The sequence below is a fragment of the Somniosus microcephalus genome, chromosome 22, assembly GCF_052327205.1.
Source record: "Somniosus microcephalus isolate GS21.2 chromosome 22, FLI_Smic_1.0, whole genome shotgun sequence".
In the NCBI taxonomy this organism is placed as follows: Eukaryota; Metazoa; Chordata; class Chondrichthyes; order Squaliformes; family Somniosidae; genus Somniosus; species Somniosus microcephalus.
Genome location: NC_141008.1, coordinates 40,726,022 through 40,753,591, shown reverse-complemented (window position 1 = coordinate 40,753,591; position 27,570 = coordinate 40,726,022). Strand labels below are relative to the sequence as shown.

The 27,570-nt window shown below is 42.5% G+C and overlaps 1 protein-coding gene and 1 long non-coding RNA gene across 3 annotated transcripts in view; both read right to left on the bottom strand.

The window, feature by feature from the left end:
• Nucleotides 1-27,293, bottom strand: part of LOC147102194 (vitamin K epoxide reductase complex subunit 1-like protein 1) — a 52,071-nt gene extending 24,778 nt beyond the window's left edge. The window contains exon 1 of the mRNA XM_085964490.1: nt 27,020-27,293. Coding sequence (XP_085820616.1) covers nt 27,020-27,210 — 191 coding nt within the window. The 5' untranslated portion in view covers nt 27,211-27,293. The remainder of the gene's footprint in view (nt 1-27,019) is intronic.
• LOC147102195 (uncharacterized) lies at nt 1,683-25,672 on the bottom strand. Of its 2 annotated transcripts, XR_015073230.1 has the most exons (4): nt 25,572-25,672; nt 24,213-24,264; nt 8,587-8,713; nt 1,683-7,716 (listed from the first exon to the last, which is right to left on the bottom strand). It is a non-coding gene; the product is annotated as an uncharacterized LOC147102195 (long non-coding RNA). The 2 variants fall into 2 exon arrangements; XR_015073229.1 differs by having other exon boundaries at nt 1,683-8,713.
• Nucleotides 27,294-27,570: the final 277 nt, after the last annotated feature.

Sequence of the window (27,570 nt, the reverse complement as noted above, 5' to 3'; positions counted from 1 at the left end):
AGAAAATATGGGGTTGTACCTCAGTAGGGAGTGAATGCCCTCAGGAGGGCAGAGAATATTAGCAAGAAATTAACTTTTATTTAAGAATATTTGCTCAAATACAAATACCATAAAAGACAAGTCATTATCAGTCCTTTCCATTAGCTGGGTCTGTGTAGTAAATTTGGGGCTCTATACAAACATCTACCTACTTGAATTTACTCCATTTCTGGTGGGAGTTGGTTAGTTCCCCTTCTTTAAAAAGTGCTCCCTTTAGATAACCTACAAATGAGCTACACCAAATAATCCTCTCACATTTGCAAAGTACTGTGTTTATACTTTGCTCCAAATGATGGCCTACACTGCAGCACATCAAACTTTATGGCAGGATTTCCCATTCATCCAGTAAAATCATTCTCCAACATCCTTTTTTTGTCTTATAACACTCCTGTAAAGCGCCTTGGGTCGTTTTACTACATTAAAGGCACTATATAAATACAGGTGGTTGTTGTTATAGCGATCTCCTCCGTGACACCTTCCAGGTACGATTTCCAGAAAAATTTAAAAGGAAAACAAAAATATGGCAGATTATCTACCTGGGACCTCTATCTTCCTCAGATATTTTCCTCCACAATCCAAGATCCCAGTTAACCAAGCCCACTGCACCAACTGTACACGGAGAAATCAGTGTTGTTGATTCTCTTCAGTTCAGAGAACATGCCTTCCATTTACAGGCTTGCATGTGACCCACAAAATGTAACATCCTCTGACTACAGTTCGCAGTCCCTCCTCAGCCATCTTGCTCTCTCTGCTGCCTTTAACACTGATCATTCTCCAACGTCCTTTGCAGTCCACCTTCGTGACACTGTTCTCTCCTAACTCCATTCGCACCAATGTTTCCTACTCCCACTGTTGGTGTACCCCAGTGCTCAATCCTTGGTCCTCTCCCTCATCCATATGCTTATCCGTACTGACATCACCCCAAAGCATAGGATCAGCTTCCATTTGTATGCCGATGACATAACTTTCAACTCCATGGCTGTTGTTCAACTCGCCAACAGCCTGCTCAACATCAAGTCTTGGAGAAGCAAACATTTTCTCCAGCTTAATTAAGCAAAATTAAAGCCATCCTTTTTTTGCTCTCATCAACTCATGCACGTCTCTCCTCGATTCCATCCCAACCTCCCCAACTACCACCTCAGGCCAAGTCTGGTGAGGCAGAACCTGGGCGTGCTGCTTGATCTCAAGTCGAATTTCCTTCCCCACATCCAGTTACCAAGACAGCCATCTTCCACCTTCACAATACTGCTCACTTCTGCCCCACTGCCACCGAGAGTCCTAATCGATACCTCCAATATATCTCGCAGCTCGACTTCTTTAATGGTCTCCCAGTTGGCCTCCGCACTTCAATCATTCAAAAATCAACTCTTTGCTCCGCCAATGTCAACTGCTCTTTCATACACCATGCTTCTCAAATTCCCACCTAAAACAGTGGCACTTTACCTTCTTCCCGCTCTTGCTTTAGCAACGCCTAATAAAGACTTTTCAATCATTAACCCACTCCATTCTACCTTTTTTTCCTCCCCACTTGCTCAATGTCTTTCCCCCCCCCCCCATTTGCCACAAGCAACTCTATGTAAATGCAGGCTGTAGTTGTTGATGATTAGATCTTAAATCTTCAAAGAGGCTTTTTTTTTGGGGGGGGGGTGGGGGGGGAGAAAGAGGAGAATTGGAAACTATAGTCTTTTAAAATTTTAATTTTTTTTTTTTTTTTTTTTAAAGTGTTAAATTTGTGAGCTGAGGTGCCACAAATTGGTCTCGATGTTCCTGGGCTTTAGGGTAGATCAGGAGAGGAGGGGGTGAATCATAGGATCACAGAATGGTTTCAGCGCAGGAGGTCATTTGGCCTGTGCTGACTCTCTGCAAGAGCACTTCAGCTAGTCCCACTCCCCCACCCTTTCTGCTCCCGATCACTAACTAGTGACTACATATGGAGAGTGCAGTCTGTGGACACCGGATGAGGACAGGATTGAACTTGGCTGTGATGTAACTGGCCCTTCACAGTTGAATAGACTGCCAACATTCACTGTCTTGGTTCAGAGGTGACCTTTTTGCCAAAATACTGGAGAGTTTCTAGCACCCATGTGAAGGTGATCTTCAGATGAAAGAGAGATTATGTATTTGATGTGCAACCAGGAAGAGGGACTCCTGCATCTTTGAGACTTTTCAAATGAAAATGCAGTTAAGACACTGCAATACAGAAAATTGGCTGAATAACAAGTTGTTCACTGAGAAAAGAACGGGATACAATTTAATTCTGCAAAATATGGAGTTAGCTTGGCTGTTTGGAGCTGGATTAATTATTAAAAAGCAGAGTTTACAGTAGTAGGCTGGGTAACTGCCAGCATTGTATAATCACGGACATTTCTATTAACTCTACCACTTCCAATATTTGTTCAACCTACAATCAAAATTGTGCTCATTAGCTTGAAATGTATCCAACATCAAGGCAACTTGGTCATTTCCATCCCTCACCTCCACTCCGCTCAGTTACACAACTTGCAACTAGCTTAATTTACAGATAGTGACCTCAATGCATCAAAAAGTACTGATTAGGAATGCTGAACATGAAACTTTTTTTCTGTACATGCAACACGTAACCAGCACTAATGGCAATGCATACCAAACACATTAATCCATTCTCAATAGCATGATGTTCAGAGCGACTTTCCGGCACTCCCTACAATTACAGCAAAAGTCAGACTTTAGGTGGCTTTTAAATGAGTTTACCAACAGTCAATCACCTCAATTCTAGTGTTGCTATATCTGGCTGCTGAATATAATTGTTGGCATCTTATAATAGTCTAATGAAAGCCAAACCTCTGACAAATATGGTATCTAATTTCTGACTAAGCTTTTGGTTAATTTACTTCAAGCAGAAATCCTTGCACAGTAGGCTCAGCGCAGTGCAAATTTTGGCTTCTCCAAATTTAGACTTATACTTAGATTCTAAACAGATCACCCTACTGCAATACTTCATATTGATGCTTCAATTGAGATTTAGTTATAAACGACAATACTACATATGGACATAAGAATTTGTGACCATTTTTGCTTCATGTGCCTCCCACCCTCTTTTTGGTTTTCCCACAGATACTACGTAATAGGTACATGTCATAATGAACTCACGATTTAATAGTTTCCTTTTTTTTTACTGCAAATCCAGTTTCGATACGAGATCTGAATATACTGAAGCAATCCCATGATTAAAAGTTTTGTGACTCAGACTAACCTTGGAACGATGACAACAGACGTCACTGCCTCAAGTGAAGGACAACCCTAATGATCAATAGGTAACTGGAATTTTTTTTTTTTTTTTTTAATAAATAAGATCAGTGCTTCTTCAAACATAGTCAGAAGAAAGCTGACCCCATCAGGATTGTGTTCCTCACTAAACTGCAAAACAGATCTCTAGATACACAGACAGTACTTGGTTTCTAGCTATCCCCCTTCCGAGAGAAGACTGAAATGGTGGTACTGGCATCCGGCCATTATCTAAAGTTTCCACAACTCAAATCACTCCCCTCAAGACATCAAAGACTCGTTGGGCCATTGACAGGTCACCCTCTAGTACCTCACAAGTGGTCACTCTTAGTGTGTTAACCAGACCAAAAAGTGTCAGCAGGCTATTTTCCACAGCCAAACCTGATCCTTTATTCACCCAACATTTGCAAATGCATTTTCAGTAGAGATCACTAGATTGCACTTGGGAGCAAGAGAGGCCAATTCTAGAACTCCTAGCACTACCCTGGCTGAAAACAGCTAACTCAGCATGCACAACCACCACATCCACACACCTACAACCCCTACATCATCCAACCCCCAACTCCATTGTACAAACACTATATCCACACAGACACACACACAAAATCAGCAAACAATGGCAAAGTTGCAAAAACGACAGGGTTGGTAAAAATTTAAAACTACTGTATAATTAATCTTTTAGAACTTTCACTGCGAAGTACAGAAAAGTTGGCAAATCGCTGCAGCCCTGGAAATTCAGCAAAGGAGATGCAACTGAACGAAAACAAGAACAGCCGGCACAAGTGGTTATGTAGTTATGATTTTTGTGGAGGTCTTTGGCCTCATTTTGGCTTAATTATGCTTTACCCCTGATATTAGAGGGCACAGCAACCTTCAAAATAAAACCACCAGATAAACTTGCATGCTACAAGTATTAAAATTTGATTCAGATGAGTATTTTGGCTCCACTAATAGTAATATTTTAAATCTACCCTCCAACAATCTGCCAAATAAACACTCAATTTAAAAAATCATATCCAGAGCAGCACCTATTTCTCCACCAGGACTGCCATTTTGCATGTTGACCTTCCTGTCTACCCATCCCGTTTCGAGGTAGTGCTTCATTGGCTGTAAAGCATTTTGAGACGTCCGGTGGTCGTGAAAGGCACTATATAAATGCAAGTCTTTCTTTCTTTTAATAAGTGACCACCGATGTGACCTGAGGTGGAACTAACTGGATTAAAAGGAACAGTCTTATTCTGAGCTACGAAATCTTTTTTTTTTTAATTTGCACTTTTGTGAAGACATGTGAAAATGTTAATAAAAAGGAACTCTGTGTTTAATTTAAAGTCCAAATATTTGTCTAATTCTATCTCCTTTGAGCTATATGACAGCTTTGCTCTAAGTTTCCCAGCAAGATGATTTTTTTTTTTTTTAAATCTAACCCTTTCTTCCCTACCTTGTACTACAGCAGAGGTGGTGAGCTGCCAACCTGCTGCCAGGCTTTTCCAATGTTGCTCTACGATATGACTGGCCACAAGATTAATGAGGAAAGCCATTTGGCCCACCTAAGTTCATCCATCAGGAAATAACCTATAGTCCCCCCACTGCAGTATCCAACTGTTTTCTTAAATGATTTCAGGGATTTCACCTCTACCGGTCTATCCAGAATTCCATTCGAAGTTTTGCACACACTCTGTGACAAAGTACTTCCTGATATCTGTCTTAAATTTATCTTTTAATAGTTTGAACCCATGTCTAACTCTTGCAAGTTAATTTAAAGTAATATTCCAGGTTTACCTTTTCTATCCTTTAACTGTCTCATATACCTTGATAAGATCACCTCTCAGATGCCTTCTTTTCAGGTTGAGTGCCATGAAGGTGCCTCAATGTGACTCACGCTTTGCTTGTAATCTCCCCCCATTAAAAGCTTCAATTTGGCTGACCAAATTGTCTTACATCAACCAGTCTGGACTACATTAGCAATTATACCACCAACCGCCCATCAAGATCGGCACAAGCTACTACATGAATTAACTCCTTCTTGCTAATTATTAAAGAAGAAATCAGACAAAGTCATGAACTAACAAATGTTTATTAATCTCAATCAGTTAGCAGCATTTAAACATTGATTACGCAAATGATTAGTATATAGGTTTAACTGACAAAATAAGTAACAGTAGTTGCAGAGGAAGTTCAGTTGTCACAATAATTTAGCAGTAACTGCTTTCGGATTATAAATTTACAGTTGAGATCATGTCTGAGATTGATATAAATTGGTAAGATTAATTCAGGATTAGACTCCTTAGATAGCGGAGAAGTTAATAGCATCAGATAGCCAGTCTATTGAATAGATTAAAGTCTATAAGCTTGTAGTTAGCAATGTTTCCAGAACTTGCACAACCCCTGTCCTTATGAGCCCATGTCCATGGATGAACTTGTTGCCTTGTCTTCCTCTGGGAAGATGGTGTTAGCCTTCAAGACAGAGTGATGAACTTCGGTCTGTAGAGCAGTAGTCTGTACTTCCTGGATCCTCTGCCCCTGGGTAAATTCACCTTCCACACTGGTAGCTGTATTTGGACTAGCTGGCTTAAATCTCATCTCTGTTGATCTCCGGAAAACATGTGGTACATATATCTGCCTGTATCTGGCTGGTATTGTCACACAATCTTAACTTCTATAACCTTTGTTGAAGATGCGCTTCCCGATTTTACAGAAACACCTTGTATACATGTTAAAACCAAAGACTCCTATACCATCCACTACAAAGACTACTAAAAAGAACTAAAACTAAACAAAGAACTAAGGACTGAAGACTTTAGTGTCAGAAACACCATCTTGTATATCCTTAATTTCCAAAAAGAGACCTCCTCAATTCTATTGAGGAATGCGAGTGACATGTATTAGAAGAGTTCAGCCCTTTAGGTGTCGATCATCTGACACAGCTATGTTGGCACCCTGACGACCTCCAAATCAATGAAGCACCGGCACCTAGACATACCAGGTCACTCGTTTGGTCTCTAGTTTCTCAGCTCTTTGCCAAGGGGTCACACACAAGTCCAAATAAGGCAGGACATCCTTATGTCCAATGTAACGAGCAGTCTGCGGGCCTGTAGTCTTGACTTCCATTTGTAAGGTAAGGAATGTTCTATTTGCATAAGCCATCATGATTTAATTAGTACGATAGCAAAATACTGCAGATGCTGGAAATCCAAAATAACAACAGAAAATGCTAGAAACACTCAGCAGGCCAGGCAACATCCGTGGAGAGAAAATAGAGTCAACGTTTCGGGTGAACCCTTTCTCAAGACTAAAGAAGCACAGGAAATGAAATAGATTAAGAGGCCAGGCTGGGAGAGAACAAAAGAGAAGTGAAGAGACATTAAGAGGTATTCAAAACGAGACGAGATGGTGATAGGACTAGTGGAGACAAAAGATGGCTCTAGATTAGGTGTGAAATGCGCTGGCAGAATGGGAGACAGCTGCCATGTGGGAGAGAGAAAGAAAAAAAAGGGGGGGTGGGGGGAAAAAGGCCAAAACAAAGGTGTGGATAAAAAATATAAGTAAAAATGTAATAGGGGTCGAGGTTATGATCTGAAATTGTTGAACTCGATATGGAGTCCGGAAGGCTGTAAAAGTACCTAATCGGAAGAGGAGGTGCTGTTCCTCGAGTTGTGATCATGATTTAATTAGTATTAGCCCTTTCCTAGCATTCAGTCTGACTATTGATTCAGGATGCATTTAAGGCAATTCTCAGGGCATTTCTCCTACAATGGACCTACAGTATTTGCATTTTTTCCAACTGAAACATCCCACCAGCAAGTGGAGCAGGTATGCACCCAATTCAGGAGACTCTGAAGGTCATGAGCTGCACAAGTCCAGTCTGCTGGACTAGGAAGAAACTTATCCAGGCCCAGGTCAGTGTCAGCAGGCTACCTCATTACAGGAATATCACCGCCACGCCCAATTTCTCCACCACCCTCGCCCTGAAACCATCTTTTACCTGCTGAAAATAGGTCAGAAAGCAAGATTTGTATTACGTAAGGTAATTAACTGGATTTTCATAGCACAGTCAAGTGTAATAGCACAGTGACAGTAAAATAACCAGATGGTCTGGTGAGGTAACTGTAATAGTTAGCAGTTTATAGGTATTTAAGCTGCTGCAAAAAACTTCTACACATTCTTCATTATCTTACCACCAAATAAGCATTCAATTTTTAACACTTCAGAAACAACCCAGGAGTATTCAGAGAAGCAGAACAAAAACAGCTGCATCAGGCACACCAGCTACAAATATCAGCCTTCGCAGCATAAGTAAGACAATCCATCAACATCTATATTTCACCTCTATTCTATTAAAAAGGGTTTATTCCAACTCTCTCCTGGTCATCTGATTGGCCTGTTCAGTTCATGTTTTCTAGTGATTTGACTGATCTGTAGGAATAATATGACCACAACTTTAATTCTTTTAGCATTTGATTAATTGATGGAAGCCACAATAGTATTAATGATCACCTCACTACTACAAATCAATCCCCATGTAGCCAGCGTCTCAGTTCGTACAGGCCTCAATGCTTCTCTCTCAGACCCAGATTCCTTCAACATCCCTCTCTACTGTTCAAAGCCAACCCCATAACATTATAATTCCATCTCGGGTGGGTTTTAAAAAAAATCCTTTTCGTGCTTTTCCTCCTTCAGACTCCTATCTTCAATGACCCCATCAATATTTAATCTCATCAGCTGGGGGGGTCTTTCCTGCTGCTCCTATGATGCTATTTCTTTCACTGCAATTATCTCCTTTAACTGTTACTGCTGTTCCCCCTCTTGCATCACATTCAAAGTTCTCATACCTTTTCCTCACTTGTCACAGCCAGACTCCAAGGACAGCTTCCCTGATGGCCGAGTGGGTAAAAGCACAACCCAGTGTAGAATTAGACCATACAGATCAAAGGTCCACGGTGCGATTCCCAGTCTCTGCAGAATTAGCTGACCTCAGACAGGTCAACAGTTGGTGTACTAAAATTGGCCTCAGTGTTCTTAGTCTAGAAAGTTTTCCCATTTCCGATTACTATCCAGCAGCTTCTAATGGAATGTGTGCAAGGAAGGGCAACAGAGTTTAGCAATTATGCCCTCTCCTGTTGAACACTTACCTTCTAGGTTCAATTGGGTGAGGTACCAGAGAGCTTCAAGCACCCATGAACAATGGCCCAGATTTTGCAGTCAGCAGCGAAGGAACGGCGCTCGCCGTCCATTACGCTTACAGCTGCCCACAGACTTTTTGCGGGCTTTTGAGTGGCAACTTACGGTTCCTAGAGATCATTCCCAGCACGGCGCCCTCTACAGGGAATCTGTGGCGTGAGAAAGCAGGGCAAGCAACAGCGTATTTCTTCAACCAATCAGATTGAAGAATCCTCACTGAGACACGCAGAGTCTAAACCGGGAAGTATATAAATTAGAATATTTAATTCATTGTAAAATCATGTACAGAAAGCGAAATAAAGAGACAAAGACAGGATTGAGAGAAAGAGACAAAGAAAATGCAATTAAAAAAAAAAAATCCAACAATCATTAAATTCCGAAGGAATGAGACTCCACACTTGTAAAATTTAATTTTCAGTGCCAGAGATTCTAGTTGGCAGTAATGATGACTTATCACGCCATTAAAAATTCACATACACCTGAATGCACCCGTCCTAACTTTTTCCGGCATGTTTAGCAGGTAAGTACAGCAACTTCACTCCCTTACATGTATTTCAATGCCGAGTCTATAGGTAAGGTACCAGTGGAGCGCAGCTTGTGGAGGAGCGGGGGGAGATTAATTAATTAATTTAAAAAATCGGACAACAACTTCAGGATTTCCGCATTTAGCGGCGCATGTGTGGACTCCAGACGTTGCTGTCCGATTTACTCCATAGTAACGAGGAGCGCCGATAGCCTCGCCGTTATTCTTAAATGCAAAATCCGGGCCATTATCTCACAAAGTCAGTGCCTTCAGGAGCAGAGAAAAAAAGGGGGAGAAAACTAGGGTGTGTGTACTCTGGGATGCACACACATCAAAGGACACATAATTACACTCAAAATAAAACAGACCAACTACTGCAATAACCAGGCAGTACTGTAATAATCTGCTGGCAAGACATACTGCCGTCTTTTTAGGGAAAGGTGATTAAATTAACATTGGTTTATATTTTAAGACAGGAAAGAAAATATGACACCTTCAGCTCTCAGCATTACTAACTAATCATAATACACAACTCTGCTAAATCAATTAGTTTTTTCAGTTCTCTGAACATCAGCAATCTGAAATATTTTGCACAAGTCTATCTCCACAAGTTAGCACATGACCAGTCTGAAAAATCCTCCGAATGATATTCTTAATGGAACGCAAAATTCTACATAATAGATTTCCTGCATGACAGACTCTCAATCAAAATCACATGAAGAGTTGCCTAGGGACAAGACAGCTTATGTGTCTTCAGGGAGGCAGTAGAGAAGGGACCATTGATCGCATTTACCCCAGACAAAATAGTGACAGCTAGATTTACTAAAACCTCCACAGATACAGATCTTACAAACTCCTGGCCAAGTCAATAGCCCATCTGTGTATCAGCTTGCCTCAGCTGGTAGCACTTACTTGCAACAGGATGTTGTAGATTCAAGCTCCAGACCAGAGTTTGGAGCTCGTAATTTAGGCTGACACTCAAGTGAAAGAATGCTGCATTGTTTTAGGTGCTGTTCTTCAAATAAGAGGTTAAATCAAGGTCTTGTCTGTTCAGGTAGATAATAAATGGCACTGTTGAAAGAGCAGGGAGTTCTTCCAATGTCTTGGCCAACATTCCAGCCTCAATTATCCCAACAAAAATCATCTGATTATCCATCAGATTGGCTTCTTTGGAACACTGTTGGCAGAGAGAGGCTGCTGTGTTTGGCCAAGAATCAGTCACGGCACAAAAATAATAATTTGCGAGAAGCATAGATGTTTCAACATAGCCATTATCTAACTGAGGGCATTATCTGGAAGATAAAGTCCCACAAGGCAATACTAGGTAGAACTTTAAAAGAGAACATCAGTGTATGGTGCAGTTCAGCAAATCCCTCCTGCAGCAGTCAAATTACAGTATCTCAACAGGTTTCAACTTCTCTCTGAACAATGCCAAAAATATCCCCTATTCCCAGTTTGTTTGATACTGGATCCACTAACAGAAGCAACAAGGTCCTACTAGGGTGGCAGGACAAATGACCAAAATCACAAAATTGTACCATTACTCTAATAATATCCTCTTGTTTGCAGCCAACTCAAAAAATGATACTTCTTTTCCTTTTGGATACAGGCCCAAATTTTGCTATAGCAGCAGAAAACATGGTAGCTCTCCCCCAGGCAGGACTGCCGGCACTAAGAGGGGCTGAACAAACAGAATTCTATATTATGGGGAAGAGGGCAGGAAAGCAGTGTAGAGGTAGAAGATCAGCCATGATCTTACTGAATGGCGGAGCAGACTCAAGGGGCCGTATGACCTACTCCCACTCCTATTTCTTATGTTCTTGGACAAGGCTAGGCCCTCCTAATTTTAATAGGTGCTCTCTGAATGGAAAATGAGCACAGTGAACCTGGTCAGTAGCACGATTGGCTAGTTATTGGGCGAGGTGGGAGGGAGAGAAAGAGAAGAGAGATTTAGTTAGGCAATAGCTCTTGAAGGGAGTGCTTTTCTTTGGCTGAAGATTCACTTTGGTGGAACTACAATAGAGGCCAGGAGTAATGTGGGGAAAGTCCCCTCTTTATGGATAACAACTTGGAGTTGTGCTGCAGGAGGTACAGTAAAGGAAGGTGGCCCTGTTCAGAAGGAAAGGTCACCCTCCTGTCAAAGCAGAGTACAAACTGCATAGATGGTAGCTGCCAAGTAAGTGGAGCGAGTCTCCCTGGCGAGTGTTGTCTGAAATGTTAGCCACATGTGACTAATTAGAAATCCAGATGTGTCCAATTGCATTTCTGATTAGTAAATAAAAAATGAAGAGACACGTGCACTTTAACCTTATTGTACGTTTGTTGATTCGTAAAATGGTGAGACAAGAGTGTCCAAGGGTTTTTTGATCGTTGCGAGTGCTTTACTTCCTTGGTTACCGAATGGTGGTAGATGTTTATTAAGTAAATTGACACATTAAGTATTGGGAGTGTATGCAGGACGTTTACTAAAATTAGTGCAGGCAGTTAAAACGGTATTGCCTTGGCCACACCCATGGGTAGTCAGCAATTTCTGTTGGGCAACACTGTCCCAGTCAATAGGACGTGGAAATAGGATAAAGGTTACTGGAATGAGGAGTGCCAAGGTAAGTGTACCTACCGCTGCATACACTACTATTGTAACAAAGCACACATGGCACAAACCATAACCAGCATTATCTTCAGAGAAGTAGCTCGCAAAGCATTTTTCCCCACACACTATTACTCCAGAAAAACTATAGGGCACACAATTAGCTTACACTGCAACACAAACGTCGATAGGCATATTCTGAAACTCTACTGCCATCAGAAACAACATGCATGATGCATTTCACTCCCACAAGGGGGAATCTCCTCTTCTTAGGCAGTCCCTCGGAACCGAGGATGACTTGCTTCCACATTAAAAATGAGTTTGCAGGTGACTGATGAGTCCAATGCGGGACCTACAGTCTCTGTCACAGGTGGGGCAAACGGTGGTTGAAGGGGCGGGTGGGTGGGGTGCTTGGGTTGACGTGTGCTCCTTGCGCTGCCTGCGCTTGGCTTCCGCTTGCGAGACTTGGTGTTCGGCACCTTCCCGGATGCTTCTCCTCCACTTTGTGCGGTCTTGGGCCAGGGATTCCCAGCTGTCGGTGGGGATGTTACACCTTTTCAAGGAGGCTTTGAGGGTGTCCTTGAAGCGTTTCCTCTGCCCACCTGGGGCTCTCTTGCCGTGCCGGAGCTCAGAGCAGAGCGCTCGATTTGGGAGTCTCGTATCGGGCATGTGGACAATGTGACCCGTCCATCGGAGCTGATTGAGCGTGGTCAAAGCTTCGATGCTGGGGATGTTGGCCTGAGCAAGAACACTGACATTGGTGCGCCTATTCTGCCAATGGATTTACAGGATCTTGCGTAGACAGCGTTGGTGGTACCTCTCCAGTGCTTTGAGGTGCCTGCTGTATATGGTCCATGTCTCTGAGGCATACAGCAGGGCGGGTATCACTACTGCCCTGTAGACCATGAGCTTAGTGCCGGGTTTGAGATCCTGGTCGTCAAACACTCTCTTCCTCAGGCAACCGAAGGCTGCACTGGCACACTGAAGGCAGTGTTGGACTTCGTCATCGACGTCTGCCCTTGTGGACAGTAGGCTCCCGAGGTATGGAAAGTGGTCCACGTTGTCCAAGGCCTTGTCGTGGATTTTGATAATCAGAGGGGGGGGGGGGGGGGGGGGGCAGCACTGTGTGGTGGGGGCAGGTTGGTAGAGGACCTTTGTCTTACAGATATTTAGTGTAAGGCCCAAGCTCTCATGCACTTCGGTGAAGGTGTTGATGATGGTTTGGAGTTCGATCTCCGATGTGGATTGGCCAAAGGGGTGAGTGGCTAAATGTTCTACTAATTTCTAGATGTCCTGTGTGACTTCCAGAAAACTGTGCACAAAGTCAGAGAATGTCATGGGGACGTGCCAATCTGAAGGAGTTGTCAAGGTTTTGAGATTATGGGCCTCAGGGTTTTTTGCCCAAAATCTGTGGAAGGAATAGGGAAGGGAAAACTTGGGGTGCACTCCCATTACCCACAAGTATCATCTTTTATCATTGTTACCCTTATTCAATTAACAACAGAGGAGTATCTCAAATGAAGGGTCACGCAGAGCGCTAATTGGAAAAAAGTTACATCATAAGAGACATTATACTGTATAGGTAATTGGTTGCCATCATCGATGGGAGATGTTTGCAGCCAGGTCACGAGGGGTATTCTGCAGCGCTCCATGTTCAGAGCATTGCTATTCATCAGCTTTCGTACTGATTTGGAGAAGGGAACTAGTGGAACTATTCCTAAGTTTGCAGATGACAAAAATGGAGACAGGAGTTTGGAATTTAGACCAAATCAGTAAGTCGCAGGCAGATTTAGATAAGTTGTAGGAATGGGCTTGTGTGGCAAATGTCCTTCAATGTGGTTAAATGTACTTAAGCATTTGGATTTTGAAAACTGTAGGCAGGTGTATACTATGCAGGGATATCAGCTCAAGGATCTAGAGGGGGACCTGGGAATTCAGATCATTGTTAATAAAATAAAAGTCCACAAACAAAATGACAAAGCCACTGAAAAGGAAGATAGAGTTTTATGCTGCATTTCTAAAACAATACAATATAAAACTAAGAATACTACACAGGCTATAGGGATGGTAGGCCTAGTGGATATTAGGAGAAAACTTAAGAGTTTTGAAGCGTGCCTTATCAGACTCAGAGAATGTGGAACTCGCTACCATAGGGAGCGGTTGAGGCAAATAATGTAAATGCATTTAAGGGGAGGCTAGATAAGCATATATGAGGGAGAAGGAAATAGAGGATTATGCTGATAGAGTTAGATGAGGAAGGATAGGAGGAGGCTCGAGTGGAGCATAAACACCAGCATGGTCTGGTTGGGCCGAATGGCCTGTTTCTGTGCTATAATTCTATGTAAAAAGCCTTCGAACAGATTACTGAAGCACACTGCAAGTATGGATTTCCTGAAGTCCCTTAAAAGGAAGCTGCACAGGTTTTTGAGAGAGGAGGGCATTTCCAGTTGTAGAGGGCAAGTTGTGGGTTAGCTGCAATTTAAGGGTTACTGCAGTCTCCTGGAACTTTGTTCCATTCTCTTAAGAAATGGGAGAGGAAATTCCCATTTCTTTCGAAATTGACCTCAGGGCTTTTTTTTCCTACCTCACCCAGGAGATTGCATGACTGAGAGCGAGGGAAAAGAGTGATCAATGCAGTAAATGGCTGAACTGGATGATCTTTTCCCATCCTTCTTTTAAAGATGTATGTACATGGCACAACACTAGCGTGGCACAAAATATATTTGCACCTTACCTCTCTTAGAAGGCACTCCGTCCTGAAACCTTTGCTGTCAGACTGCTGCACATCCTGCAGGGGTGGCCAGGACCTGGGGTTTGGAAGGAGATGGGTTCAGACGAGGTGGCAATTCCTCCGTGAGCACACATCTGTCCAACCCCCTCAAAAGATTAAAGTGCCAGTTAACAGACAGGTGCCTTCTCGGACATGGCTGCATATCTTCCCTCTTCTAAATGGGAGCTCATGTGCCCTAGGTCTAGTTTGTGGTCATTTCAAATGTATAATCAAGGTTCAATTTATCTACCCCCTTAAGGATCTTAGATCCACAGAATTTCCATCATCCTCAAACAACTTCAATAAGAGTTGTTCAATACCTCCATCTCATAAATGCATGCTGACTTCATTTTACTAAATCCACCAGTCTCATTATCATCGCATTCAGGATATCTTCTGATACTTTTTCCCACAACAAGTATTAGAATCGCTGGTCATCTCAATGACCTTTTTAGATTGGTGTTAGTTTAACCACTTTTCAGTCCTTGGATACTACTACCACTAGATAGTGGCAAGGACATGACAGATTTTGCTAGCCACTGCTTGAAGTACTCTCATATGAAGTCCAGAGGATCTGGTACCCAGTTGTCCTTTAATTTTCCTCAACCAATCAGCTACCAGTATTGGAAGAAAAAGGTGAAACTTAAAAATATGGTACAATACTTTACTCAGAGAGCACTCCATTTTCCGAATCCCTCAGAACTGCACAAAGTATCAGTTAATCAGTTATCTTTTAAAAGATAAGCAAATTTAAAAAGGGAGAGTATCAAGGGCTTAACTAACTTATTTCTTTATATCCATCATATCATTCATCTTGCCCTCAACCACTTCAGGATTCGCCTCTCTCCGATAGGCTTCCCTTTAGTAAAGGCCAATGCAAAGTACTTGTGATCATCTACAAATTGACAATCCTCTCCTCTCGGGGGTCCCACCTCACATTTGACAATTTTTTTTACTCATTAGTTGCAAAATACTTTACTGTTCTTTGATAGAAACATAGAAGATAGGAGCAGGAGTAAGCCATTCGGCCCCTCGAGCCTGCTCCGCCATTCAATGAGATCATGGCTGATCATCCAAATGCAGTACCCTGTCCCTGCCTTCTCCCCATATCCCTTGATCCCTTTAGCCTTAAGAAATATATCCAACTCTTTCTTGAATATATTTAATGAACTGGCCTCAACTGCCCTCTGTGGCAGAGAATTCCACAGGTTCACCACTCTCTGGGTGAAGAAATTCCTCCTCATTTCAGTCCTAAATGGCTTACCCCTTATCCTTAGACTATGACCCCTGGTTCTGGACTCCCCGGCCATCGGAAACATCCTTCCTGCATCTAGTCTGTCCAGGCCTGACAGAATTTTATAGGTTTCGATGAGATCCCCTCTCAATCTTCTAAACTCCAGTGAGTATAAGCCCAATCGACACAATCTCTCCTCATACGTCATTCCTGCCATCCCAGGTATCAGCCTGGTGAATCTTTGCTGCACTCCCTCCATGGCAAGAACGTCCTTCCTCAGATAAGGCGACCAAAACTGCACACAATACTCAAGGGGCAGTCTCACCAAGGCCCTGTACAACTGCAGCAAGACATCCTTGTTCCTGTACTCGAACCCTCTTGCTACGAAGGCCAACATACCATTTGCCTTCTTAACCGCCTGCTGCACCTGCATGCTTACCTTCAGCGACTGGTGCACAAGAACACCCAGGTCTCTTTGTACTTCCCCCTTCTCCCAGTCTATTGCCATTCAAATAATAATCTGCCTTCCTGTTTTTGCCACCAAAGTGGATAACCTCACATTTATCCACATTATAGTGCATTTGCCATGTTTCTGCCCAATCACCCAACCTGTCCAAATCGTACTGGAGTTTCACGACATTGATATTTTTGATTAGTTTCCTTATACTGCCGCTTAGCTTGCCTTACCCCACGCTTAACAATGGTGCAAATTAGGATTCAGGCAGCAGCGTACTGAATGAGCTCAAGTTTCTACGGTGCACACCCACATTTAGCTCATCTATCTGGTCTATTTAATTACTCAGAACCAGATTTAGCAACACCTGCACCCTTGTAGGCCAACTAACATACTACCGGAGGAAGAAGTCCTGTGCACATTTCAGTAATTCCATGACCTTTTCTCCATTTAGTCCCTCTCTGTTTCAAATCATAAGCAGGTAACCAAAATCTCTGAGCAATAGTTGTTATTCCTACTCATCTCTCGGACTACATGTTTCCTCTTCTATTTCCTTTCCACAATTTGGAAGTATGTAATACACCCCTACTAATGTAACATTTTATCTTTGAGCTCCAACCATATTGAGTGCCTGTAGTGATATCAACCCTTTCTACACAATGTATTCCCTACTCCATCTTCTTTCTTTTCTATCCCAATAGGTTTACTTTCCATTCTTGTCAGATTTGCAGTCAGGTTTCTGTTAATACTATTAAGTCCAGATCTTCCTGTAAAATAATTGCTTCCGGTTCCCCCAGTTTATTACCCTCACTCCTTCATTGCAATACATGCATTTTAACCTATTATCCCAGCCCCTCCCGACTAGTTTAAATGACTCATCACTTCCCTACTTAATCGTTTTGCCAGTACATTAGCGCCCTGCCTGTTCAGATGTAGCCCTTTCCATGTGGAATAGCTCCCATTGTCCCAGAAGTACTACCAATGCCCACCGAAGTGGATTAGTCGAGGCCTCTGGATTACTAGACCATTAACATGACCACTACACTGCCATACCCATTCCTAAACAAGAGTTGTTTTAGCAAGAGCTCGACTTACCAAATACAACACCCATGGTTGACTAGAGGTAACTTAAAACAAAAGGAAAGAGCATACAAAAGTGCAAAGAATAGTCTAGATCCAGGGGACTGGTAGAGATATAACGAACAGTGAAGGAAGACAAAAAAGATAGTAAAAGCTGCAAAAAGGAATGTGAAAAGAAACTTGCGAGGGATGGCAAAGATTAACACAAAAAGATTTTACAATTATATTAGAAGAAAAAGGGTAGTCACAGGTAATGTGGGCCCTTTAAAAACATTTGTGGGCAATACTGCAACTGAAAATAAGGAAATGGCAGACTTGTTGAATAATTACCTTGCGTCAGTCTTCGCAGTAGAGGAAGAGGATAATATACCTGACATTCCAGGGAAACTAATAATGAGTCAATGATTGTTACTCACTAGAGTTAACGCAAGCAAGAAAACAGTATTGGAAAAAATAAAAGACTGACAAATCACCAGGACCTGATGGCTTCCACCCCAGGATTTTAAAGAAAGTAGATGAGGAAATTGCAGATGCTTTAGCCATCATCTTCCAAAGCTCTCTCGATTTAGGATCTGTCCCTTTAAATTGGAAAATTGCAAATGTAACTCCATTATTTAAGATAGATATGAGAGAAACCAGGAAATGATAGACCTGTTAGTACATCTGTTCTGAAGTGGTTATTGGTATCTATAATAAAGGACAGAGTGACTGAGCACTTGGAGAAATTTGAGCTGAGTAGAAAGAGCCAACATGAATATGTAATGAGTAAGTCACATCTAATGAGCCTAATTGAATTTTTTGAGAAAGTAATTATAGTAGTCAGGGGAATGACTATGGATGTAGTTTATATGGGCTTCCAGAAGGCATTTGATAAGCTTCCACTTAAGAGACTGTTAGCTAAAATTAAAGCTCATGGAATTGAAGGCAAATTATTGACCCGGTTAGGAGATTGTCTTTTACCGCCTAACCAGGGAGTAGGGATTGTTAGAAATTAGGGCTACCTAAAAATATATGGTTATGCGAACGAAATTGTGACGCAAATAATACTGTGTTTAGATGACTGTATTAGAGCTTGCGATAAAGTGTCTTCAGACTAGTATTAGAATAGCTGGATAGATGTTTAAAATTTGCCTATGTTTTTGGTTCCCGGCGGATGTTCTAACATTCCACACAGTGGCAGTCACATATGACCTTGCTTCCCAGGCTAGCTGTCTGCTGTGTGTGTGCTAGGAAGGCTGCTGACTATATCTTTAATTTGGCCAACCAAGGCCCAACGCCTAGGTTTCTTCCACTACCACTAATAACCATATTATAATGCCAAGTTAGGATTTTGGCTCGGTTTAACAAAACTTGCTAAGATACGCAAGTTAACCAGTGTGTGAGAATAGAATAGATGGTATCTTTGGGAATTTAATGATTCATTCCATGGTACAATAGTCTGATAATAGAATGAAATAGTTAGTTTGCACAGCTAAGCTGCATGAATAGTTTTGAACATAAATAACCGATAACAAGCAGCTACGAACATCTGAAGGCTGAGAATGGCATGTCTGACTCGAAACTTCGGAGGACAGGGCCGGATGAGAGAAGGGGAAAACAGTCTTCAGCATATTCTACCTCCGGTTCACCCCTGAAACAAAAAGTATAAAAGAAAGACCTGAAAAGCCTCCAGCACAAACGGTGGAGTGGAGAGCTCAGCTCCCGAGGGTGGATCCATGCTGACTTCGGTCTAACACTCTTGGGTAGAGCGAGAGAGTGAGGAGCTGTTCGCGCACGCCAGTCGTCTGTCCGATTGGGGCCGTTACTCACCACAGTCGTAGGTTTTTGCTGTATAACTAGTGTTCCACCTTAAACTCCGATTAAACACAATATACCCACCATATTGGTTGCAGTCAATCCTGATTATTCGAAAGACCAGAGATAAGTTAATCTCAACAGGATAATGGGTATGTACTCGAATTGGAAAGAAGTGACCACTGATGCCCCACAAGGATCTGTGCTGAGAATTCACTATATTTATTAATGACTTCGATAACATAATAGAGAGCCACATATCCAAGTTTGCCAATGACACAAAGATAGGTGGCAGAGGAGATTTACCAGAATGGTTCCGGGGATGGGGGATCTTAGCTACAAGGACAGGTTGGAGAGGCTGGATTTGTTTTCATTAGAGCAAAGGAGGTTGAGGGGTGATTTGATAGAGGGGTACAAAATTATGACTGGTTTGGATAGGCTAGACAGGGCAAGGCTGTTCCCACTAGTTGATGGTACAAGGACTAGGAGACACAGATTTAAGGTTTTGGGCAAGAGATGGATGTGAGGAAAAAATTGTATTACACAGCGAGTGGGGAGGACCTGGAATTCGCTGCCGACGGAAGTGGTGGAAGCGGAGACACTCAATGTTTTCAAGGGGAGTCTGGATAGGCACTTGAGGGAAATAAACTTGCAGGGCTACAGGGATAGAGCGGGGGAATGGGACTGACTGGATTGCTCTACAGAGAGCCGGCACGGACTCGATGGGCCAAATGGCCTCCTTCTGTGCCATATGACTATGACTCTAATAAGTAGTGTAGATGGGAGCATAAAAGTACGAAGAGATATTGATAGATTGAGTGGGCATAACTGTGGCAGATGGATTTCAATGCAGGAAATGTAAGGTCATCCATTTTAGACAAAAAAAGAATAGAGCCAAGTATTTTGTAAAGGGTGAAAAGCTAGGAACAGTGGAGGTCCAAAGAGATTTAGGGATCCAGGTACACAAATCACTAAAATGCAGTGGTCAGATACAAAAAATTATCAAAAAGGCTAATGGAATATTAGTCTTTATATGTAGAGGGCGAGAATATAGAGGGGAGGAGGTTTTGCTACAGCTATACAAAGTCCTGGTTAGCTCACATCTGGAGTATTGTGTACAGTTCTGGGCACCACACCTTAGAAAGGATATATTGGCCTTGGACGGAGTGCAGTGCAGTTTCACCAGAATGTTACCAGGGCTCCAAGGGTTAAATTATGAGGAGAGATTACATAAACTAGGCTTGCATTCTCTGAAATATAGAAGATTAAGGGATGATTTGATTCTTAGGATTTTGAAAGGAATTTATAGGCTAGAGATAAACCTTTTCCACTGGGGGAGGGGGGGGGGGGGGGGGGGTGTCTAGGAGAAGGGAACATAACCTTAAAATCAGTGCCAGGCCATTCAGGAGAGAAGCTAGGAAACACTTCTTCACACAAAGGCTGGCAGAAGTGTGGAACTCGCTCCCACAAAAAGCAGTCGATGCCAGCTCAATCAATAATTTTAAATCCGAGATCGATAGAATTTTGCTAGCCAAGGGTATTAAGTGATATGGAGCCAAGGCGGGTAAATGGAGTTAGGATACAGATCAGCTATGATCTCCTGGAATGGTGGAACAGGCTCGAGGGGCTGAATGGGCTACTCCTGTTCCTATGTTTTGCTAATAGAGTACCTGTATAAGACAAAGGAAGCAAACGTTTTCAATTAATTGCTACATTCAGTATTGTAACTGAACATATATTTGCTTCTATAACTTGTACAAAGCTAAATTTACCAAAGTTTGAAATTGGTGTATAAAGCTCCCAGGAAGTTTGCTAATGAGAGTGGAGGCTCAACATTTCCCCCACAGGGAGAGGCGCAGAAGGCTGCCGTCATATACAATACTGCAGCGGGCCAAAGAGCAGCCTGCCTTTCCAGCTTCTCAACTAGCGACTACGCACGGAGCACCAAGACAGGGGAAGGGAGAAAATATTCTCAACAAAGGCGAGCTACGGGTGGCAGTTGGTCTACCTTTTAAAATCGGGCATAAAAACTCAAGAAAAAGTTGCTCAACATAACCTGGAAACTGGTCTTCCTAAAATATCGGTTACAAGAAGTCGGATAATCACACAGCCTCGTCCACAGCAACAGTTAAGAACCTTCAGGATATGGTCCTCATCTTTTCCCAAACTTCAACCTCTAATTAGAATTGACCCACTAATTTCCATGCTGTTATATTAAGCACCAACTATTTGCACAGAATTGAATGGCTTTGAGGTCTATATTTGCCTCAGGCTGAGGCAGGGACCATCCCTCCATTTTTGAGCAGAATGCTGGTAGTCTTCATTCCTGGGGTGGGTGTGGAGCAAGAAATAGTTTAAAGTCTTCATTTCTGGGGGGGGGGGGGGGGTTGCACACAGGATAAGGAAAAGCATTCCCCTCAAGTGATATAATGTTGACTGGGCACTATTTGAAATGTGCCCAAGCTGCAGATAGCGGCCCTGATCAGATTGGATTAAATGTAACACTATGATACAACTGTTTCTTCTAACTGTAAACCAGTATGATTTTAGTCCAATAACCGAGTAAAAGGCATCAAATAATGAAGTATCCTGGAAAATGCAGAGACCATGGAAAATGCCATTATTTTAATGTATTGTTAACTCATACCCTGGATATAGAATCGTGCAGTGTTGCCAACCCCACCATCTCATAAATCACGAGACAAACTCTTAAAAATCATGAGATTTGGTAAGAAATCAGGAGTTGCTGTTTTTTTGAAACATAAACCAACATAGATTGACAGTTTGTTTATAAACTTCATTTGTGGCTTTATTTAATCTCTAATAAAGCTCTTTACAAAAACGACATTACTGCATCCGAAAATGCTTTACAAAACACTTTTAAACAATCCCACCTGTTATTGCCACATTGCTATTTTTGGCTACTCCTCTGGAGTTTCAGGTGGGTGATTTTTCAGTATCAGGTAAGTGCAAAGTTATTGTATTCTGAACAAAAATTACCAATGCTGTACGCAGTCTATTAGGGACACCCTTCCACATTCATGGTGTTGTACCTTAGGGTAGGGATATGGGCTGCACATGTATTGTGCATTCCAAGGCGATGGGCAAATAGGGGCAGGATCTACAGTGTTTACAGTCTTTAAGGGGCCACCCTGACTTGCACTTTACCAGCTTTGGTCTGGTTTTGCTAAAGATTTTCAGGGTTTTACTTTTCTGGGGTTTTTTTGTATCCAGGAATCCTCGAGATCTCTTAAATTCTAACCCAATGCAATCTTAATCTTGATTAGAGATTATTTTTCCCTCTATAAATGGCACATAAGAATCAACTGGGTGCAAACAAGTCCAATTGTTTTGAAAATATAAATAATATTTACAAAAGCATACATCCCTCAGTTACGTCTCTAATTTAGTTTGTTTGTGAGAAACCCGAATCTAACCGATTGCTCCCACCCCGCAGCGCTTCCTTCACCTCGGAAGCAGTGGCCACGGTGGTCGGTTTGTATAATTGATTGGAAAACCAGCCAATCGCTTTGAAGGGCTCAGCGGAGCTGCCTGCAAATTAGCCAATGAGCACGGTCAAGGGGCGGTACCGGGTGGCAGACCGTTTGAGGTAGATTGCGATCACGGAGCACCGCTACCTTGTACAAAGAGCAGTCCGGGTGGCAGTGCGAACCCGCGCACGCCAGGCAAGTCTGAACTTTCCCACTGACGCTGTCCATCTATCATCTTTTAGAATAAGAAAGCGCGTGCCCCCGGGGGCGCTTTCCGATCTCCGTGGCCAATGCCGAGTAGCGATGCCGCGCACTGACCAATCGGAGTACGGCCGTGCCGTTCAACTTCCGACCGGCATCATTCCCCGAGGAAAAAATACACAAAGATTTCGCTGTTGAATTGAGATCTCGTGAGTTGGGTTAAAGTTTCATTAAAAATCGCATGTCTCGCGATTAATTTGCGGGAATTGGCATTACTGACCATGGCAACTCTAATTTTAAAGATCAATAAAGCAAACAGGAACTGCAACATATCCTTGGTCTAAGTTGGAAGCACAAATTTGTACTTTTATTTTACATCAGTGGAATACATTACTCATGTGCTTCATGGTGAATGCCTAAAATACAAACCCATCACCCGAAATAGAGACTGGCTTCAGGCTGATCCCGAGTGTGACACAGAATTTAAAGCCATTCGGCCCAACTGGTCTGTACCGGTGTCTATGCTCCACACGAGCCTCCTCCCACCCCTACTTCATCTAACCCCATCAGCATATCCTCTATTCCATTCTCCCTCATGTGCTTATCTAGCTTCCCCATAATCAATGCTATTCACCTCAACTACTCCATGTGGTAGCAAGTTCCACATTCTAACCACTCTCTGGGTGAAGAAATTTCTCCTGAATTCTTTAGTGGATTTATGTTAGCTTCCATTAAAACTAATCCCACAACATATACAACTAGAGACTCAAGACACAAGATAAGATTTGAAACTGGAGGTCATGAAGACAAAATTACAATCATATCGCCAACAAAAACATCTCCTGGTTTTGTTAAACTGTAGAAAAATATAGGTGAAGGGTCAAGGCCATAGCGCAGGGGCTCCAGTTAGAAGAGCGTTGGTTAGATGGTAAGGAAGTGGTTAAGTGTTGCGTTTTAAAGGCCTGTAGATCATCGGAGGAAGGGAAATAAGGAGCTTTCAGGTTGTGGAAAATTTTGAGTTGGAGCCAGAGGCAGTGCAATGAGTCTCTAGTTCAACAGTTGAACGAGGAAGTGTGTGGGGATAGGGAAAAAAAGCTAATTATGTTTAAAGATGAGATGTGGGCGGGGACATACTGTGTACAGAAGTAACCTCTCCCATCAAGGACATTTTGATACAGCGTAATTACTTAGTGCCAGTTTGAGGAGGAGCTGCTGTAATGGTCCCCCCACCCCCACCATTTCAGAACTACATTCACAAGACTGGATGCAACTAATCCTTCTACTAAATAAAAATAAGTGAAGAAGCCAGAAAAAAAAAAGCTTTAACAGTATTTAACACATTTCCTGGCAATTCACTGCTAACCCCCAAAATGCGCATGTAGCTATTAGGTTGCGATGTTGAAGCTCAAAGTAAACTAATTACATTCTTCTGCATTCTGCCAGAGAAAATAAATCTGACATAATTCCAGCCACACAATTCTGTACAACTCCACAAACATCAGCTACATCATTCGTAAACTCAAGTAGCTGTAAACCATACAGCACAGAACAAGCTACCATCCATATCAGCCAATATGGATTAGAAGTTATGAGATACCTTCTGCTACTGCATCACCATCCCGACTTTCACCTACTTCACCCAGCCTCTACTGTGTAAAAGGAAGAAAATTAAAAATGCAACATTAAAATACGAGGCAGCAATTACTGTGCTGCTTGCATTTATATATGGTCTTATCACAATGAAACAGCTCAGTGAGTCACACAATAAATTACCGTTCTAAGTACAATGGGTTATATAGGAAGTAAATGCACTGGTTCTGATTTGCTTGGGCTTTTCCCTCATGGATCATGACATTATCATCTTATCAAAAACACTTAATAACTCCCTTCCAGGCCAAAAGGCAGTGACTGAATTAAGTGAAAATATCAAAGCACATTTGGACTCCTCAAAATAAAATAGCATCACTACTCACTCCAACCACAAATAATTACACGGAATGACGACAAACTAGATGATAGTGGTAAAAACCTATTAATACTACATCTCAAAGTAACATTCCCAGTATAGAAAGGGTACACATTTAACACAGGATTGAGTGATGCTATTAATGGCCAGGACTTCAAAAAGTTGGCTGCAACTAAGTTTGCCCTTTAGGATTCAGCCTATTACATAGCATGCAAAAATGACTAAACTGAAGATCATGTGACCACAGTCTACTGACTGGAGGAGTGTGGTTTGGTGACATATTCCAACATGACAGTTATGGACAAGATGGCTCAAAGTCATGAGTTTTTTATTTGGAGTAATTCTAGCAATGAGGAAGCAAGAAGTGAACTTAAGAGTTTTATTCAATAGTATCTTGAACATTCTCAACATCTTTTTTAAAAAAATATTCATTAAAAAGCAAGTGCTGATCATTGAGAGAGCCAAATGAATGGGGTTGATGTTTTGATTGATTGTATGGGGTCACCGATTAACATCATTACCCGAGAACTGATTAAATTTTTAAGCTTTGCTACTCATTGGGCTCCAACTCCTCCATCCAGTTTCATCGTATTTTCTGACATCAGAGCTCATGATTTCAAATAGTTTAAAAACTGAACTCTAAAATCAGACATCTTTGTAACTGTTTGAGTTCCAAAAAATATTCTTACAGGAGGGAAGCAATGGTGATATGGAGTGGTGGGACAACAGCTTGAAATCCCACACACACACACACCAGCATATTTTTCAAAATGGGGCTCTTTATGATGGCATTTCTCTCCTAAAAATCCATTTGGTCAAATGACACTGAATTTAAGGGAGACACAAAAAATAGGGATGAAATCTGCAAGTCTGCCCCCAACAAGCAGCCTATTTTACTACATGGGTTTATTGCTGATTAAAGTTCCTTTCTTCTTCATTGCTGTAATTGCAACATTTTTTTTTTAATTCCACAACTTCATGCCATCTTACCCATGTCACAATGGTATGTAGAAAGAGTATGCCATATGATCCAGTCAAGTAAACCTTTGTAATGCCAATGTTTGAACCGGGGCGTCATTTCTTGCTTCCTCTTAGCTGCAAATTATAAGAATAGATTTTTTTTTAAATAAACCCCACAATTCCATGCAGTCTTATCCACATGTATCTATCAAATAAATCGGCTATCAATGGTTCCAACTGAGCTTTGAACAAGCCAGACTCCGACAACCAATCCCTGAATTGCATCAATAAATTAGAGCACTTTATGGTAGCCCTGAATTTCACCTGTAGCCAGGAGCTCCCAGTGAATCACGGTTCAGCTTGTTTAAAAAAATACCCTACTTCAAGGCCAGAGTTCAACGCAAGGCTAATTTTTGTAGTAGTTCTGCTGCACACGTTCAGTGCAATAGCATACATTGCTGCAGATTTACTCATGGTCAGTAACTTACACTACTCATGATTATACATTACTCTCAGCAAAATTAAGTTCCAAATATTCCTTCAGATCTCCTACATATTAAAAAGTACATGCAGTTGGATCTACCAACTCACAATATACGTTACTGCACATACTACTCCACATAAAACTACAACACATCAGAGACCAATATTCTGTTGCAATGTAGCACTCGCCAAAACAGACCCTGACAATGCCCATGAAATTCTCAGCATATCCAAATAAGATTGTGTTGCAAATAAAGTATGGCTGCAGAAAGCAACACCTATTCTAATGTGTGGTGTGCTTCAACAGTTATCTCCAGTGTTATCACTGGGTCTATTTAGCAGACTGATACCAACACAATACCAGTAAAAAAAAAAGTTCAAGTTTAATGTTGGGCAAAAATAGATCTTGCGAGACTCATCATTCATTCAACACCTCAAATTGTTTTCACCACTAGTGTCAGATCACTAACCACCAGTACGTCGCCCTAGTGCGATAAAGCTCAAAATACTCTCTCCAGACACAACCCAAGTTTAGAAAGATAAAACCTATACTGTTGGGTATATTTCACAATTCAAGCAGGTACAGGACAAACATTTCACATGCCCACCGTCATACTTTACTGACATCTCAGAGACAGCACTGCAGTCTGTAGCATTTCCACCATCTCCTCCAGCAAAAAAGCACTTTTAGCTCCTGACAACATCGCGTTACCCATTTTCATTTCCCCCGACCTGTCAAACCCTTGGCTTGGGATTGGCAACAACCCCTCCCTACAGCTGTGCAGCATCTGTTTCAATGCACTGTGTATGAATGGGGAGCAGACTGGGAGCGATGCGCTGGGCGGCCGATCCCCACACACTCTCCTCCACAGCCCCGGTTGCCCCGAGCGGCTCCACAATGGGGAGGGAAGGCCTGTACCTGCCAAGGCCGGCTGCCCCTTCCCATCTCTCTCACCACCACCACCACAACCACCACAAAGTCAGTGCCAACTCACCTCGAGCCGAACACCTTGGTGCAGCTCATCCGCTCGCTGAGGTCGCACATGGCCACATAGCCGGGGTCGCCGCCCCGGGCGCTCTCCACATGGTAGGCGTACACCGATAGCAGCACCCCGAGCAGGCAGACGCTCCCTCTCGCCGCTTTCTCCCATTTCGGGGTCGCCACTTTCAGGATGGGCGCCGACATCTTCCCCTCTGCCTGCCGCTGAGCCCGAGACGTAGCGCGCTTTGATTGGCCAGGAGGGGCATTGTCGACGTCAACAGGCAGCGTCATCCCGCCTCTCTCCGGCCGGCGTCATCAGAGTGGCGCCTGAGTGTGGGCGGGACAAGGGAGGTGGGCTTGACTTCACCCTGAGCTGGCACAGCCAGTTGGTGCCACCCATACATTGCTCAATGTCTTTACTCAATTCATTCTGTGTACTCTTTCAGTGTAAACACATGAGACTGTAACCAAAGTTAATACATGAAACTTAAATTAAATTAAAATTTGGTTGCCGGGGCGATGATAGAAACATAGAAGATAGGAGCAGGAGTAGGCCATTCAGCC